The sequence below is a fragment of the Dasypus novemcinctus genome, chromosome 13, assembly GCF_030445035.2.
Source record: "Dasypus novemcinctus isolate mDasNov1 chromosome 13, mDasNov1.1.hap2, whole genome shotgun sequence".
NCBI lineage: Eukaryota > Metazoa > Chordata > Mammalia > Cingulata > Dasypodidae > Dasypus > Dasypus novemcinctus.
Genome location: NC_080685.1, coordinates 87,787,506 through 87,805,157, shown reverse-complemented (window position 1 = coordinate 87,805,157; position 17,652 = coordinate 87,787,506). Strand labels below are relative to the sequence as shown.

General features: G+C 52.5%; 1 protein-coding gene across 4 annotated transcripts in view; it reads left to right on the top strand.

Annotated features, from left to right (window-relative positions):
• Positions 1–17,004, top strand: part of SYT2 (synaptotagmin 2) — a 120,532-nt gene extending 103,528 nt beyond the window's left edge. For all 4 annotated transcript variants that reach the window (XM_004481909.4, XM_004481908.4, XM_004481911.4 and 1 more), the window contains exons 3-9: positions 2,897–3,063; positions 4,405–4,524; positions 4,966–5,133; positions 5,473–5,640; positions 6,981–7,098; positions 8,009–8,142; positions 10,800–17,004. In XM_004481909.4, coding sequence (XP_004481966.1) covers positions 2,897–3,063; positions 4,405–4,524; positions 4,966–5,133; positions 5,473–5,640; positions 6,981–7,098; positions 8,009–8,142; positions 10,800–11,006 — 1,082 coding nt within the window. In that variant the 3' untranslated portion in view covers positions 11,007–17,004. The remainder of the gene's footprint in view (positions 1–2,896; positions 3,064–4,404; positions 4,525–4,965; positions 5,134–5,472; positions 5,641–6,980; positions 7,099–8,008; positions 8,143–10,799) is intronic.
• Positions 17,005–17,652: the final 648 nt, after the last annotated feature.

The window sequence follows — 17,652 nt, the reverse complement described above, 5'->3', positions numbered from 1 at the left end:
ATTCTTTGGTTGATGAACTCTTGGGTTGCTTCTATCTTTTGGTAATTGTGAATAATGCTGCCATGAACATTGGTGTGCAACTATCTTTTTGAGTTTCTCCTTGAAATGTTTTGGGTATATATCTAGAAGTGGGATTGTCAGATCAAATGATAAGTCTATACATAACTTTCTGAGGAACAGCCAAACTGTCTTCTACAATGGCTGTGCTATTTTCCCACCAACAATGAATGAAGGTTCTGGGTTTTAAAAAAACAGTTACCATTCTAGTGACTGTGAAATGGTATCTCATTGTGGTTTTGATTTGCATTTTCCCAATAGCTAGTGATGTTGAGCATCTTTCATGTGCTTTTTGGCCATTTGTACACCTTCTTTGGAAAAATATCTATTCAAGTCTTTTGATCATTTTTAAAATTGGGTTGTTTGTCTTATTGTTAAGTTGTAGGATTTTTAAAATATATTCTGGATATTAAATCCTTATCAGATATGTGGTTTCCAAATATTTTCTCCCATTATGTTGTCTTTTTACTTTCATGACAAAGTCCTTCGATGTACAAATATTTTGAATTGCGATGAGGTTCTATTTATCTTTTTTCTTTTGTTGCTTGTGCTTTGGGTATAAAGTCTAAGACACCATTGCCTAGCACAAAGTTCTGTAGAGGCTTCCCTATGTTTTCTTCTAGGAGTTTCAAAGTTCTGGTTTTTATATTTAAAATTTTTAAAAAATTTTATATAAAAAATATTTTGAGTTGATTTTTGTATGTGGTGTAAGGTAGAGGTCCACCTTCACTCTTTTTGCATAAGGACATCTAGTTTTCCCAGCACCATTTGTGGTAGAGACTATTTTTTCCCAATTGAGTGGACTTGATACTCTTGTCAAAATTCTGTTGGCCATAAATGTGAGGGTTGATTTCTGAACTCTCAATTTGATTTCATTTCTCTATAAGTCTGTCCTTGTCTGGTACCATATTGTTTTTTGTTTTTTTTAAAAAAGATTTATTTATTTATTTAATTCCCCACCCCCTCCCCCGGTTGTCTGTTCTCTGTGTCTATTTGCTGCGTCTTGTTTCTTTGTCCGCTTCTGTTGTTGTCAGCGGCACGGGAAGTGTGGACGGCGCCATTCCTGGGCAGGCTGCACTTTCTTTCGCGCTGGGCGGCTCTCCTTATGGGGCACACTCCTTGCGCATGGGGCTCCCCTATGCGGGGGACACCCCTGCGTGGCACGGCACTCCTTGCGTGCATCAGCGCTGCGCACGGACCAGCTGCACACGGGTCAAGGAGGCCCGGGGTTTGAACCGCGGACCTCCCATGTGGTAGATGGACGCCCTAACCACTGGGCCAAGTCCGTTTCCCTACCATATTGTTTTGATTACTGTGGCTTTGTAATAAGTTTTAAATTCAGGAAGTGTTAGTCTGTCAAATTTTTTCTTTCTCAAGATGTTTTTGGCTCTTTGGGATCCCTTACCCTTCCATATAAATTTGAAAATCGGTGTTTCCATTTCTGCAAAAAAGGCTGTTGCAATTTTGATTGGAATTGTGTTAAATCACTTTGGGTAGAATTGACATCTTAACAGTATTTAGTCCTCCAGTCTGTGAACATGGAATGCCCCACTTATTCTTTTATTTTCTTAGTAACGTTTTGCAGTTTTCTGTGTACAAGTCCTTTATATCCTTGATTAGATTCATTCCTAGATATTTGATTCTTTTAGTTGCTATTGTAAATGGAATCTTTTTTTAAGTGTATAGTAACATTACTGATATTTGGGTATTGATCTTTTACTCCGTCACTTTGCTGAATTCATTTGTTAGCTCTAGGAGATTTAGTGTGGATTTTTCAGGATTTTCTATATAAAGGATCTGCAAATAGGGGTGGTTTTACTTCTTCCTTTCCAATGTGGATGCCTTTTATTTCTTTTTCTTGCCTAAGAAAAACAACTTCTAGTACCATGCTGGCTAACAGTGGTGACAGTGGGCATCCTTGTCTTGTTCCTGTTCTTAGAGGGAGAGCTGCCAGTCTTTCACTGTTGAGTATGATGTTGGCTGCGGGGTTTTCATAGATGCCCTTGGGTTCTTGCTTGGATTTCAGGCTGGATTCCTTGGCAGTGAGTGCCCTTCAGGGAAGTGGGGACGCTGCGGTCTGGCACTAATGAAGAGAGGGTTTATGTGTTCCCAATATCCCAGAGGAAAAAGAAGTTCTTACAACCTAGAAAATGCTCCAAAAAAATAAAAATAAAAAAGAAGATGAAAAATTATGAATCAGAAATCACTATTGGTTTTCTAGGAACACATTGAAATTAACTTTATTTGGAAGATAGAAAATAAAAGTGCCCAGTATTTCCTGAATCTGGCAAAGGCTTCCTGGGGGACCCCAGAGATGCAGTTTAAGAGGAAAAACGGCACTATCGTGGGAGGTAGGGAGTGCAGAGAGTGGCCCACGTGGTCCTCGCCAGGCCTCCCCCCCCCCCCCCAAACGCTCGGAGCCCAGCTTTCCAGGTCCAGGCTAAACCTTAAGGACACGGCCATTCGTCTCTGGGTCAGCCCTCTCAAAACTGGGCATGTAGGATGGGGCCAAGAGGCTCTTCCTCCCCTGGATCTGGTAAGGACCATCCCATCCTCTCCAGGATGAGTCCGCTCTCCACAGGTCAAACTAGTCAATACTCAATAGAGCCAAAGCGATGTTCTCAGTTATCACAAGGCTGCAGACTAAGGAAAGTACAAGAGGTATTAATGAAAATGTACACAGAGTATATGCAACTTATATGCAAACCACTCTTGGGTGTGTGGTTAAGCAAAAGAAAGAGGAGGGTGAGCGTTAGCAGCCACAGCTGTTTTGCCAGTGCTCGGGGCTGGGGCTGCAAGGCGGGCACTGCTGACTCCGGGGTCCTCTCTGTGTGGGCAGTACCACCCTGGGCACTGATTGCTATTGCTGTGGTCGCTGGTCTCCTGATCCTCACCTGCTGCTTCTGCATCTGCAAGAAGTGCTGCTGCAAGAAGAAGAAGAACAAGAAGGAGAAGGGCAAAGGCATGAAGAACGCCATGAACATGAAGGACATGAAAGGGGGTCAGGTAGGACCACCACCAGGCTGGGGGGGTGCGGGAGGCCCAGCCCAGGCCTTCCTGATGGTGAGCAGTGAAGCAAGGGTTTTGGGTTTCTCCAGCCAGTACGGCTCCCCTCCTTAGAACTTCACACAGGGAGGGACCTTGGGCCCTATTGCTACATCTCCAGAATAACATCATCTAGGGTTGGCAAATGGGATGTGCTAGCGAGACCTCATCCTTGAGAAGACAGAGAAAGAGGGCACTACTGACCGTAAAGAGGCAATTGGGACAAAATGTTGGAAAAAGAGATAACTTCCCTCCTCAGGAAGACATCATTTGGGTCGCCCTGTGTTCTCATTGGAGGGCTTATTGGTGGGGAATCGAATGAGGCAGAAGAATGGTCTTCGGGCACCAAGACAGGGCTGACCTGAAGCCACTTTGAATCACACTAGAATTTATTTAGCTCTGACTTTGGGTTTGGTCAACCTGGAGAGGTCCCTTGGGTCCCTGGAAGGTGTCCCCTTCCGAGTTTGCAGGGGCCTCTGTGTGCTTTACCTTTGCCATAGCTTTGCTTGCCCATGTTTGTTTTGGGAGTGACTGGAAAAAAATCTCTTGCTCAAGGAATCAGTATGGAGGATGGAAGGAAAGGCCTGATCTCAAGAAGGAACTGGCCAGGGATCAAAACCTTTGCGTGTTTGTGTGTATGTGTGCACATGCTTACATGTGTGTATGTGTGTGGCACATGCTCAAAAGGAACCTGCAGAGTGTTGCGTGTGTTGTGTGTGTGTGTGTGTGTGTGTGTGTGTGTGTGTGTGTGGCCTCCCAGGCATCACCTGGGCATAGCCCAACTTGGTCTCACCAAATGGCTGTGACTGCAGGGGCTGGTCTGAGTGGAGGATTTTTTTTTCTCACTCCCCTTTCTTCCTTCTCTTGCCACCTCTGTGGACTCATCTGCTCCTGTCTGCCTGGACTGCCCTCCTGGTATGTCTTGCCTGGGGTGGGTGGGGCCTGAGCTGGAAAGTACTGGGGAGGGGCTAACAAAGGAAGCAAATCCCCCGCTCTGGAAGTGGCAAAGCCTTTGGTGCAGTTCCTGGCCTCAGCACTGCGCCTCGTGGGAAGGAGAGGAGCACACCACACCCCAGAGTCACACCTTTAAAACACAGGCTCGAGTTTGCAGGGGCCCTGGGGAGGCCCTGGAGGAGCAGCCTGGGGGTTCTGATGGGCCATGGAGAAGAGGCCCCTGCACAGTGCTGCGGGCCCTCCCTGAGCCCCGCTCCCAGCTGAGCCGGCTTCCCGCTGCCCCTGCGTCAGGACAGGCTGCTCTCTTCTCTCTTTAAATGTGTTCCTCCGCTCTCCCAGCCCCCCTAGGATGATGACGATGCAGAGACAGGCTTGACTGAAGGAGAAGGTGAAGGAGAGGAGGAGAAAGAGCCGGAGAACCTGGGCAAACTGCAGTTTTCCCTGGACTATGATTTCCAGGCCAACCAGGTGTGTGGGGCTGGGCAGGGAGCCAAGGTGGGGAGGAGGGAGGCGGCGGGAGCTGGACGGAAGCGATCGCCGCAGCTCCTCCGGACCCAGGGGGGCTCCTTGCCATGGAGTGGGGCAGGTTGGAAACTGCAGGACATGTGTTCCTGGACCTCCACGCTGCCCTGGTCCCTAGTCTGCTTTGGGAAAGCTTCCCTGCCCCAGGCTGACAGCTCTTAAGCTGCCCACCAACCTTGGGCAAAATCAATTGCTCTTCTAGCTTCCGGTCGCCACGTTTCTCCTAATTCTTGAGGCTGGAGATGGAGCTTAGCTCCCTCTCGAGCACCAGTTCCACCCTCCCAGCCCCACCTGCCTCTGAGGAGGGCCTGGTGGGTGCTGGTCTGGGGCCCGCTCTGGTGTGGGGGCGGTCCTGAGACTCAGGCGCCTCCCTCCGTGTCTCCGCAGCTCACCGTGGGCGTTCTACAGGCGGCTGAACTGCCTGCCCTGGACATGGGGGGCACCTCAGACCCTTACGTCAAAGTCTTCCTCCTTCCAGACAAGAAGAAGAAATATGAGACCAAAGTCCATCGGAAGACCCTGAACCCTGCCTTCAATGAGACTTTCACCTTCAAGGTGATGAGGGCTGGAAGGAGGATCCCGCTCCTTCCCTGCTCCCACGGGACCCCAGGTTCTGCGGACTTCTCTTTAGTCCTTAGCCATGGCTGAGGCCCCTTGGACCCGCTCAGTCCGGGACCATGGCAGGGTGTCCACCTCCATGTGGGCCCACCGCCTTAGCCTCTTTGGAGGGTTGGGACCCCAACCACCCTAGTGCACTCTTGCCCTCTGCTCCCCCAGAACCCTGGGCCTTCTCTCTACCTCGGTGGACTCACTGGGGCCAGGGACCCACCCGCAGCAGCCCCCGGAGGTGCAGGGTTGCTCTGGCCCCCCTCTGATCCTGAGTGTGCCCTGCAGGTGCCATACCAGGAGCTGGGGGGCAAAACCCTGGTGATGGCCATCTACGACTTTGACCGCTTCTCCAAACACGACATCATCGGAGAGGTGAAGGTGCCTATGAACACCGTGGACCTCGGCCAGCCCATCGAGGAGTGGCGAGACCTGCAGGGCGGGGAGAAGGAGGAGGTGAGGGCAGGGACCAGGCGGGCGGCAGCAAGACACACGCGGCTGCTCTCCTGGGCTCCCTCCCCTGGGCATGACGGGGGGGTGGGCTTTGAGCCGGGGGGCCGGGGTTAGGAGCCCAGCTCCACGCCTCCCAGCTGTGCGACCCTGGGCAAGCTGCTTAATCTCTTTGTATCTGGGTTCTCTTCATTATCCTTTTTTGTATCGATGAGGATGAAGTTTGGATGTAAAGCGTCTAGCACAGTGCCTGCCTAGTCGGTGCTCAAGAAAATGAGAATACCGTTATTATTGTGACTCTGGAAGTTCTGCTGTCACTGAGGGCCTCAATTTACCCACAAGGAAGCCCACCTTTATACTAAAGGATTCTCAGCACGGGGCCTTGTTCTCTCAACAACTATTACAGCATTCACTTGCCAAGTATTTATTGAGCACCTACTATGTGCCAAAAACTCTATTTCAACTGCTGCTCCCTTTGGAGCATCAGTTACTTGTGTCTTGGCCAAGCCCCAGCCGTGTGCCCAGCCCAGTACTAGGCGGTGGTGGAGGGGCTGGAAGAGAAGCCTGAAGCGTCCTTCTCTGCCTTGGGGCTCATGTGGGTGTGGCAGGAAGGGTCCGCACACCTGAATCAGGTCCAGGTGATGTGGTCGGTGTTGGCCCTGGGGACCCTGACTCTGACAAGCTTTGACTCGGGTGGCATGGGTTGGGAGAGGGTTTAGGAACCAGCCCTGGGTTCTCACCCTGCCCCCAGGGCTAAACTGTGTGATTTGGAGCAAATCATCCCCTTCTCTGAACCTTAGTTTCTCATTGGTTAAAACGAACCCTTTGCCCTGCCTCCATGAACGCAAGACAGTGACAATAACGTGAGAAAAGGGAGGCAAAGCGCCTTGGAGAGCGCCACCTCCCTGACATGGCATGGCTGACAGAGAGGAGCTCAGGGGGAGCAGTCACGGGCAGGGGGGCTCCGGCAGTGCTCACGCCAGGTCCCGGGGCCCTGGGACACGAGCACGTGGGTGCCACACCTGCTCCTCTTCCCCTCCTCCGGTCCTGGCCCCCCTGCCCTGGGAGACAGGCAGGACCTGAACATGCCACAGGGGCGCCTCTAGCTCGCCCTGGCCTCTGCACTTGGGTCCACTCGCCCCTGGGCCTCCCCGGGCCGTGGCTTCCACCGTGTCACTCCCTCACTCTCAGGGCCTTTGCTGAACTGCAGCAAGAGGCACCAAGGTCAGATGCGGAAAGACCTCCTTAGGCGACGGTGGCTGAGGCAGGTGGGCACAAACCACCGCCTGGCTGGAGGCCCCGGGGTGGCTGAGCTGGCCCTGAGTCCTGCTTTCCTCCCTGAGCAGCCCGAGAAGCTGGGGGACATCTGCACCTCCCTGCGCTACGTGCCCACAGCCGGGAAGCTCACTGTCTGCATCCTGGAGGCCAAGAACCTGAAGAAGATGGACGTGGGGGGCCTCTCAGGTGCGTGCAGAGCTCCTGGCTGCCGCTGGGCGGCACCAGAGAGCCGGTCACCGCCAGAGCCCTTTGTGCACATCCGCTCAGAAGGAAACCCCCGCCGGGAAGACGCGGGGGGAATGCCGCAGGCTGGGTCCTGAGGGCCTCCAGCACCCCCTTCCCCGCGGGCCCCCTGCCCCCTCTGTCTGGGTGTTTTCCTGCCCCACTCCATGGGTCATGGAGGAATGTGTCCGTGACTTAGGGTTTTACCTCTCCCAGGGGAAGTTTGTAGGAAGTGGGGAGGGTTAACCCAAAATGTGCCTTCATCCTGACACCGCAACGAGACACTTTTCTGGGAGAGGCTGTGGGCCAGGAAAGGCTCCCCAGGGGAGTGCTCTGAGCTTCAGCTTTACCTGGCAGTGAGTGGGGCTGGCCCACAGCACAGGCTCTGGTGGACGGTGAGGCCTCTGCCACGCCTTACCTGAGAAGCAGGCCTGCACGTGCCTTCCACCCGGCCCCTCTCCGTGCTCGTCCCAACTCGGTCGCCGACTCCCTGCATGACCTTGGGTCGGTCATTTCCCCTCTTTGGGCCTCACTTTCTCATCTGCGAGGTTAGGAGGACTGGACTGGATCCGGGACGGCCGATGTGCGGCGTGCTTTCGGCACTCCTCTGTCCCTGCCTATGACAGACATCACCAGTCAAGCCCCACGCTCTTTCCCACCCAGGCCTCACTTAGACGCAGAGCTTCTCGCTGCTCCGGGCAGCCACGGGCACCCGATCTGAGTTGGTCCTTGAAGTGACAGCTCTCTGCCACCCCTGGGCCTGACGGGCACTCTGGACTCGGGCAGGGCCCGGTCTCGGCAGGGCGGGAGGCGCATCGGGCGGCGGGCGGGAGGCTGAGGGGGCCCTCCTCGGGCGGGGACGCTCCCTCCACAGACCCCTACGTGAAGATCCACCTGATGCAGAACGGCAAGAGGCTCAAGAAGAAGAAGACGACCGTGAAGAAGAAGACCCTGAACCCGTACTTCAACGAGTCCTTCAGCTTCGAGATTCCTTTCGAGCAGATTCAGGTGCTGGGGCCCTTGGAGCGGGGCCGGGGGAGGCGAGCATGCACGTGGGTGGGTGGCGGAGGGGTGAGGAGGGCGGAGGGGTGAGGAGAGCGGGGCTGCCCGGAGACCGCGGCGCAGCCTCGCTCAGGCCCCGGAAGGCCCTGGGTCTAATGACGCTGCGGGGCTTGGGGGCCTCTTTCCCATGGCGCCTCCTTTTCAGAGGAACTGAACAATTCTACGAGGCATTCCTTGACTCACCTGTGGGTGTGTGCGGGGGGAGCTCAGGCCCCAGCGAGCTGGGAGCAGCCGGCTCCCCGTCCTCCCCCAGCCACTTCCTGCCTCGGCCGTCCCTGCCCCTTCTGCGGCTTCCCACGTTTGCTGCCATCTCCCCGCTGACCCCCTTTCTCTCTCCTCTTTTCTCTCTATCCTTCCCTTCTCGGCTCCCTCCGTCCTTTCCTCTCTTTCACCCCGCCAGCGAGTTCTCTAAGTGTTTGAGATGAGGTCTGTTCTCACTGCTTCTGGGCATGTGAGATCTGGACACAGTGGGACAAGAGAGCCACTGCCCACCCCGGGCTGGGAGTCGGATGTGGCCAGGAGCTCACGGGGTGCTGGGTTCTATTGGAGTCTCGTCTCTCCCTCTTTATGAAGAGCTGCTCCCTCCTTGCCTCCCCTCCCCTGAAGGGGATGGGGGAGAGGGTGCTGAGAGAATGATCAGGCCTGGTGGTATCATCTATGGGAAGTTCTTTGAAGGCACATGGATGGTGCTAGAATAAGAGGAGTCCTTACTATAGAACCGAAGATGGACATAAAGAATATTGCCCCAGGCATCTCAAACTCAACAGGTCTAAGCCAGTATAATCTTCTCCATACTGTCCCCCTTCCCAGCCATGCCTCTTCTTTCCAAATTCTGAATTTTCAAAGGAATTCGCCACCATCTACCCCACTGCCCAAGCCAGGAATCTGGGCATCATCTTAGATGCCTTCCCTCTCTTTTTCCATTCTCATTTATCCAACATGCTTCACTGAGCATTTCCTAAGTGCCAGGGACAAATGAGAAGACACAGCCCTTGCCCTCAAGGAACACAGGTGGGAGTGGGGCCAGGAAACAAGCAATTCAAAATAGTGAGGTGTCAGCTTCATTGCAGAAATGTAGAGGAGTGAGAGCAATTCAGGTGAGGCTTCACAGAGAAAGCTTGGGTCTAAAAGGTGAGCCTGAGGGAAGCAGGTTTGGCTCAATGGATAGAGTGTCTGCCTACCACATGGGAGGTCCAGGGTTCAAACCCAGGGCCTCCTGACCTGTGTGATGAGATGGCCCATGCGCAGTGCTGATACACACAAGGAGTGCCCTGCCATGCAGGGGTGTCCTGGGCGTAAAGGAGTGCGCCCCGTAAGGAGACCCGCCCAGCTCAAAAAAAGTGCAGCCTGCCTAGGAATGGCGCCGCACACACGGAGAGTTGACACAGCAAGATGACGCAACAAAAAGAGACACAGATTCCCGGTGCCGTTGACAAGAATATAAGTGGACACAGAAGAACACACAGCAAATGGACACAGAGAGCAGACAACTGGTGGGGGGGGGGGGAGGGAGGGGAGAGAAATAAATAAAAAAATAAATCTTTAAAAAAAAAGGGTGAGCCTGAGGGGAGCAGATGTAGCCCAAGTGGTTGAGTGCTGCTTCCCATGTACGAGGTCCTGGGTTCAGTCCCTGGTACCTCCTAAAAAAATAAAAAAGGTGCATTCATAAAGGGTAAGACCGAGTAGCCGGGCTCAGGAAGGAGAAAGGCAGTCTCCTTCAACAAATCCAGCTGGCCACCAAGTTGCCCTGATTCTCTCCCCTAAACACATCTCCAGTCTGCCCCCTCCTTCCCATCCCCACTGCCGCAGCCTTGATGCGGCTCCTCGATATCCACCCTCCCAGGCAGTCCCCACTGGTGTCCATGACACCAGACCTGGTCCTCCTTCAGTTTGACCTCAATGCCAAGGTTCTCTTTCTAAAATATACAGGATATTTTAGAAGTATCTTAGAAGTCTTGGGGAGTGCCCTACTGTTTGCCTAACTCCTTAGCTGGACTCAACCCACCCTACCAACCTCATTTCCTGCCTCTTTGCTTCTGAGTGCCTCTCTACATCTCAACGACTGTGAACTTAAATGCACTTTCATGTCTTCATACCTCTACCCAGGCCAATTTTCTTTTCTGCACTCCTCTTTCCTATTTTCCCTACCTGGGGAAATCCTCAGCCTTCAGACCCCATTTCAAACATCACCTCCTCTGTGAAGCCTTTCCCGATTGACCCAAGCAGGACTGTCACCCCCTTTGAATTTCCATATTACCTTGTGTTTACCTTTCGAGTGTAACTTTTTATCAGTTGGTGTTGTAAATTTTTGCCCTCCTCCCCCCACCACATTCTCCTGAATCCCAAGGGCTTACTTAGCACAGTACCTGGAAGATCGCCCATGCTCAGTCAATGCCTATCAGCAGAAACAGAGGTTGCCTCTCAAAGGCCACTGCCTCCATGTAAGTACAGTCTTACTTGGAGCCAAGGATGGAAGCAAGGAGCTCTGGGAGACCTTCTCTGCCCAATCGTTTGGAGTATGGGTTGATGGAGGGGGAGAAGGTTGGTCATGGGATCTCACCTCTTCACCTGCCAACTCCCACTCTCCATTGCTTTCCCTGCAGAAAGTCCAGGTAGTGGTCACTGTGCTGGACTATGACAAGCTGGGCAAGAACGAAGCCATTGGCAAGATCTTCGTGGGCAGCAATGCCACAGGCACAGAGCTTCGGCACTGGTCCGACATGCTGGCCAATCCCCGGAGGCCCATCGCCCAGTGGCACTCACTCAAACCCGAGGAGGAGGTGGACGCGCTTCTGGGCAAGAACAAGTAGGCCGGGACTGCTCCCCTCACAGACACTGACGAGATCCAGAGCTATCAATACCTCAGTTATGCAACCTTAGAGGTTTTTTTGTTTGTTTGTGGTTGTATCCTTGTTTTCCCTTCCTTTTTCTCTTTTTAAAGACCAACTTTCCTCTGACGGCTGTGTGAGGAGAGTCCCCTAAGAGGTGAAAGAGAAGCCTGGCTCTTTTCATTGTCCCAGGAGTTGCCCCTGTTGCATGCCCTGCCATGTTTCCCCTCCACTCTTGCAAAGCTTCACTTAAGCTTCACCCTGAGTGAGGCCCTCTTTTGACGGGAAGTCATAGCACTTCCTGTTTTTTGAGTGTTCTGGACCAACAAAATGGCAGTACATCCTGTTTCCTGACAGGAAAGGCAACACAGTGGCCAATGATCCGTGTGTACGTGTGTGTATGTATGTGTAGCTTCAAGCATCTCTATTCACTCCTGGAATGAGCCACGGACAGTGAAACTATGTGGGAAGACAAGGCTCTTCAGGCACCCTGAAATGAAGAAAGTCCACTGTCTAAATGAGAGCTCTTCTGTCAGCTTGTGGAGAGGGTTCAGATTCCTGTCAGATGCCAGAAGCTCCTATATTCCTAGTAGGTGGCTATTCAGGAGGCAGCAAGATGTGGACATGGATTTGTCCAGAACTAGCAGCAAATGCCTGATGCCATCATAGACTTACTCCTGTCAGTCTTAGTTTCCCCAGAAGTGTGGTCTCTGGGACATTCATGTAAATAAACTATTCCTAGACTAATCAGATCCTAACAGGGACTATCAGTCCCAGGACCTCACTCTTGTTGACAATTTCAAACTATGGACAAACGGAAGGCCCGTTACCTAGAAAGAACCAAACGAAACTCCTGGGACTCTGCCTTCTTCTGGTGGGAAACACAGATGCTTTCTCCCTTTCCAGAATATTAGCAGTGCAGTTCATTTGCATTTTATTCCTCTCATGCTTTTGCTTTTCTTTCTTTTTTAACTTAAGTGAAGCAACACTGTCTGAAGACAGTTATCTGTACAGAGCCAGAGACCTTTAAAAGGAAGGTTTAAATGTTCTTAGTTCTCCTGAGGTCCAGGTAAGAAGGGGGTGGGTGGTGAGAGAGAGAGGGTATACAGATGGTAGAGATTTCCCTGGATGAGGTAGATGGAAGTACTGGGGCCCCCCTACTCCTTGCTCTCTGACCCAGGGAGATCCAAGGGGGGGCCCATCTTACCTTTCCTTAGGGAAGCTTCTCTCTAGGTACTCTGAGAAATGAAGGACACCCATTCCAAATGGGCAGTGGAGGAAACCTGCTGGGTTTCTGCCCCATGCTCAGTTATGTCCCATTCCTCTTTCACCTTTTGTCCCCAGCATCAATAAAAAGCCATATATATGTTCATCAAGTTTGCACTGAGTCCCCTTCCAAACCTTCAGCCTGGACAAGAGAGACAGGCTCCCATGTGGCCAGGGGACAGCACCACTTCCTTTGACTCCCTTCCTTGTCTCCCTTCCTTTGCCCCTTCTCTTCCATGCATGGAGTCCTCAGGCCTTTGCAATTTCTTTACCACAGAAAACCCATGACTTCCTCAGAAGACTGGGGCACACTTTCTTTCCCAGGAAAAATGGCAACACTTCCTGTCCTGCCCCATCTGGGCCACCTCAGCTTCCTGTAGGCCCCTGAGACAGATGAAAGGTGTCAGAGAGAATCAGGCTTTGAGGACCCAGCATGAAGAAGGTGCAGAATGTCTTTTTATTTTACTGGAGTCTTTTGTTTTTTGGTTGGAGTGGGGAAGGGGGTACCTCAACCAGAAACAAACTGGGATGCAGGCCCAGCCCAGCCTGCCTCTCAGAGACCCTTCCCCTTCTTGCTAGTGGCTCCTGGTACATGGGAAAAAAATTTTTTTCATTGGAACCTGTGTAAGAGTGTGTGTGTGTGTTTACTTACTGATGGGAAAGTTGGACTCTGCCAAGGATTATGAGCTTTGGTGCTTGGGACCTGGGTTTGTAGAGAACTGGGTAGCTTCAGGATCTGGGAGTCTATAGCGTAGGATCTCCTGGCATGGGCATCAGAGGTCATTGGACTCTTCTCCCACCCCCAGAGCTATGGGATTTTGGTGCTTTCTCAGGGTCTCTCCCCACACTCATTCTCCTCACCTCCATCCTATTAGCCACATTCATGGACCCTCCCCTGCTAATCTCTTCCCCTCTACCTTCATTCTTTTTTTATTTCCCTGTCCACCTGCTATCACCTAGGATTTCTCTCTGCCTCTAAATCTCATTCAGTCCTTCCAAAGCTTGAGTCTTGTCCCTTCCCAACAGGGAAGGAAAGGCAACAGTAGGCACCACTGGTAGGCAGGGTGTCTGCCTGCCTGGGGTCAGGGGCTGGGTTTTATTACCTGGAGGCTGCCTCTAGTGAGGCTGAGAAACTCTGAGGCTTGGCCCCAGTGGAGAGCAAGGGAATGAGGGGCAATTCCCTCCCCAGGGCTTGTCTGATCCTGGGTTGGGCATTTGGCCCAGAAGAGCTACCCTAGCAGAGAGATGGCTTCTCTCCAGCCTCTGGGCTGAGCAGGGAACACGCTTACGTTTCTACATACACTGAGGGTTGGTGTCACCCAAACCACAGAGCATCATTCCACACCCTTTTCTACCATGTGCATTTATTTCTGGGATATTAGGGTGCTGGGGTGTTGGCACTAAGTAGGATAGAGGTAGGGTGTCTGACTAGTGAGAGGTTCTGGATGCCTCTGAGGATGGAATTTTCACTCTCCAGGTCTACTGCAGAGAGAGGAAATTAATATAGAGGTGATTTCTACAGAGGGCTGAGACCATGAAAACCCAAGCCCAATCCCACCCGAAAGTCAGGGGTGAGACCTGAAAGCTGTTTTCTCCTTTCTCCCTGAGTAATCATCCCAGAAGGAAAACTAACTCTTAGAGCTACGGGCAGATCTTTGGATTTTAGAAGAGGAAGCTGAAGCCTAGGAGCAGCTGGGTAAAGACCTGGGCAGCCCCAGACGTTAACAGGCACCTGCATGAATGAGAAGTGACTGTCCTGGAGTCCCTCAACCAGAGGAATGGCAGAAGGGATTAGGTCAGTCTCCGATTCTGATTTCTCTTCTCCCCCGGAAATGAGATATATCTTGGGTTTCAGCAGAAGCAGTTTGGAATGATTTTCCTGCACCAGGGCTTGAGAGAGAGAAAAGAGGGGTTGCAGCAGCCCCCTGTGGATAAAGCCAGCTCTCCTATAAGCCTGCCTCCCTGCACGGGGCAGGATAAGGGTGGTACCAGGAGGGTTGCGAAGCCCTTCCTTGGAGCTGGTAGGGAGAGATTCCGTGTTCTTTTAGAGCCGTAGGCTAATTTTTGAGGCCTCTGAGTCCTGGGTCTCATCCAGCCTAAAGAGAAAGCCTGTGGTGCCTCCTCCCTAAAAGTAGGAAGAAATTGAGCCAGGAAGTGCCCTATATCCTCCAGCTTGCCCTACCTCTCCCCTTCCACCCTCTCCCCTCCCACCCCATCACCCAGGCTGGCTGGGGCCCTCTCCAGGCAGGAGGAGTCCCAAGGCCTGACCTCAGTGGCCCAGGGCCCCTGTGACAGGGTTGTCAGAGTTAGCAAATAAAAATACAGGATGCCCTCTTACATTTGAATTTCAGATAATCAGTGAATAATTTTTAAGTATAAGATGTCCCAGGCAACATTTGGGACATACCATACTAAAAAAAAATTAGTCACTATTTATCTGAAACTCAAATGTAACCAGGTGTCCTATATTTTACCCCTGGCAACCGTATCCTAGGACCTTCTCCCTCACCCCCTCGGTCCTTAGGGGCCAGAGACTGGTCACCGAGGATTTAACTTGACCTGTTTTTTGAACTGCAATATTGAGAAGGGGACACTGTGACTTGAAGACACATGAATATACTTTTTTAAAAAGTGACAACAACAAAAAAGAACCTTCTGAAGCCATTCGAGCCTCATCTGATCCCCCCTCCATGTGTGCTTAGTAATACATAAAAGATGATAGTTATCTATAAACATATGAACAGAATCTTGTTTCATCAAGATGCATGTCTATAACTTTTTGTAAATAGCTGCATGGCAATGCAGAGTCTTCCTACTCCCCAAACCTATTTTAAAGAACTCGAGGCTGTTTCTTCGATTTTATGTTGTATAAAGTCTTTGTCCCCCAGTCCCACGCCTGCCTCCACCCGTGGGGGATCCCCCAATGGGAGCCATCATCCTGCGGGAGCTGGTTTCTGGCTCTGTGCCAGTCGGAGATGCTGGAGGACCCCCGGAGCCCCTGAAGACCCTTCCCCGACGTCTGCTGCACATCCGCCTGCAGAGCCAGCCTTCGGTGTGCGGTGCCCCACGTCCTGCCTGGTGTCCAGTGTCTCGGCAGCTTCTGTGTCCTGTGTATGTGTGTGGTGTGCCACTTCCTCCCATTGTCTGAATTAACTGAAAAGCCATAAAGGGGCTTCCTGCTGGAGACCGCCCTCTGGCTCCTCTCAGGGGCCCCCAATGTCCCTCTGACTGGCTCCCCACAGAACACTTGTGAAGGGCTCACCTGTTGTCACCTCTCCTGCTCCCTCAGTCCCATCTCATGAGGATGGATGGTGTCCAGGACTTCTGCTGGGGTCTCAGGAGATGCCCCCGATGGCCTGCCCAAGCTGGACTTTGACAATCCAATCCCCTCTTCTCCGTGTCTAGACAGGGCAGTGGTGGGAAGTCCATATTTTGGATACCTCTCCTGGGACCCTGTGAAGGCAACTAAGATTTTCAGGAGTAGCCAGTGGTCAGGTTCCCATTTATCACCTGGGGTTGGCAGAATCAGTTCGGTTTACTTAACACTGTGGGGCCAGGGTCTGTGGGTGGTAATGGAGGAGGAACTCTTGGGAGAAACCAGGGAAACAGCCTTGCAAATGCAGTGGACTTCTCCATGTTTCTACCTGCAGGCTGACAGGCAGCACCCCAAGGGTGGGGCTACCTGTAGAGCTCCATGAGAGTGGTGGGTGGGCAGTTCTGGCTGTGAGGGGCCTCTCTGGGAGAGAACTGGGTAGAGCAGATATGCATGTGGGTCCACAGAGCAGCCACCGACAGCTATGCTCAGTGGTAGGAGGTGAGGAGGGGGGACAGGATGCTCTGAAGGTCCCTAGGCCAAAGTGTTGAGTCAAGAGGGACATGCAGCTCCCAGCCTGCAGTCCGTGAGCCCACTTGGCAAGGGTGGGTGGACCATGCATCTGAATAGCCCCAGGAGGCCTCAGGCATGGCAGCTGTGGGGAGGAGGAGGAGAGGCATGAAGGTGACGGGCAGGCAGGGTTGTCATTGCTGGGTGTGTTAGATGAGGCCAAAGACAGCAAGGTGGGCTCTGCCCTTTCCATACTGAGACCCATGGGTGGAGTGAGAACACAGATGTCCCTTGGCTAGCTTTGTGCTGAGGATATGCAGAGTGGAGCACGCAGAGGGGACTGATTCAGAACAGACTGGGAAGAGGTGCTTGGAGGAGGAGTGGAGGGAAGATAAGTCTTGCCTCCCTCCAGCCCTTTCTGGGACCTCCCCACAGTAGAGTAGAAACTGAGGCAAGAGTTGAGTCTGGTCTGGTGAGGTGGCTGGAGCAGTGTATCCAGGGAGTTGGGAGTTTCTCCATCCAGCCTTCCTTAGCAATTAGGACTCATGCCAAGGAACCCTGGCCATCCTGCCCAGACTCCTCCCCATCTAAGGACTTGATTTGCTATCTCCTGAAAACCCTGGGGCCTGAAAACTTTGAAACCAGGGCTGGGGCAGACCCTCGCCTGCCCCAAGGCACCCCTGGAATGCACAGCCTCACTGGGAGCCCCGTCTTTGTCTTTACAGGAAGGACACTTGCATAGACCGCCTTGCCCTCCTCTGCTTGGCAATGCTCTTCACACATACCCCCTTAGCCCCTGCTAATGTGGACTCTGTTGTTCTTGTCTGATCTCTTGTCAAATTATTTTGTAATGAGCTGTGTCTCCTTATTAAAGAAATGAGCTGAAAGAAACCTGGGGTGGGGGGTATCTCTAGTTGTTTCTGCTGGGCACCCATGAGGGTCAGCATGGTGGGTGAGGGTGTGGAGATGGCTCCGAGAGTCTTCTCCAGCATCTCCCTATGGGACGCAACCAAGGAGCCCAAAGCCCACACTCTTCTCTTCTTGGGGAGGGGGTAGACCAGACGGGCTCTAGGTGGGTGGTGGGGCTGCGCCATATGCCAGTGCCCGACAGTCGCTTTTCTGGAGGGAGCGTGGTGGTGCTGGGGAGGCCTGGGTGGGGGTAGACTGGTTTCTCGCACTTCCGGTAGAGCTGGCTGAAGGGAACTGTCACAGCCTGAGCCCAAGGATGGGGAGGCAGGCTCTGGAGTCTGAAAAGATGATGAATTTTTACAAAGTCTGCAACTGCCTCACTGCGAACAGCTTCAAACACCTTTGACTTCTGAGGCAAAGATGTTGGGGCCTGAGGATAGAGCGCCAGAATTTTTAAGCAGAGAGAGAGTAGGGCAGCCTTATCCCCCAAATGAGGCAATAGTCCTTCCTCAGAACCAACCTCTCCTGTCTCCTTACCTTGAAGACAAGCATGCTGCTGCCGTCTTGTCAGGTCACACAGTGGCCTTCTAGACCTGTGACCCTAGAACAGGCTGTGAGATCTGGGGAGGG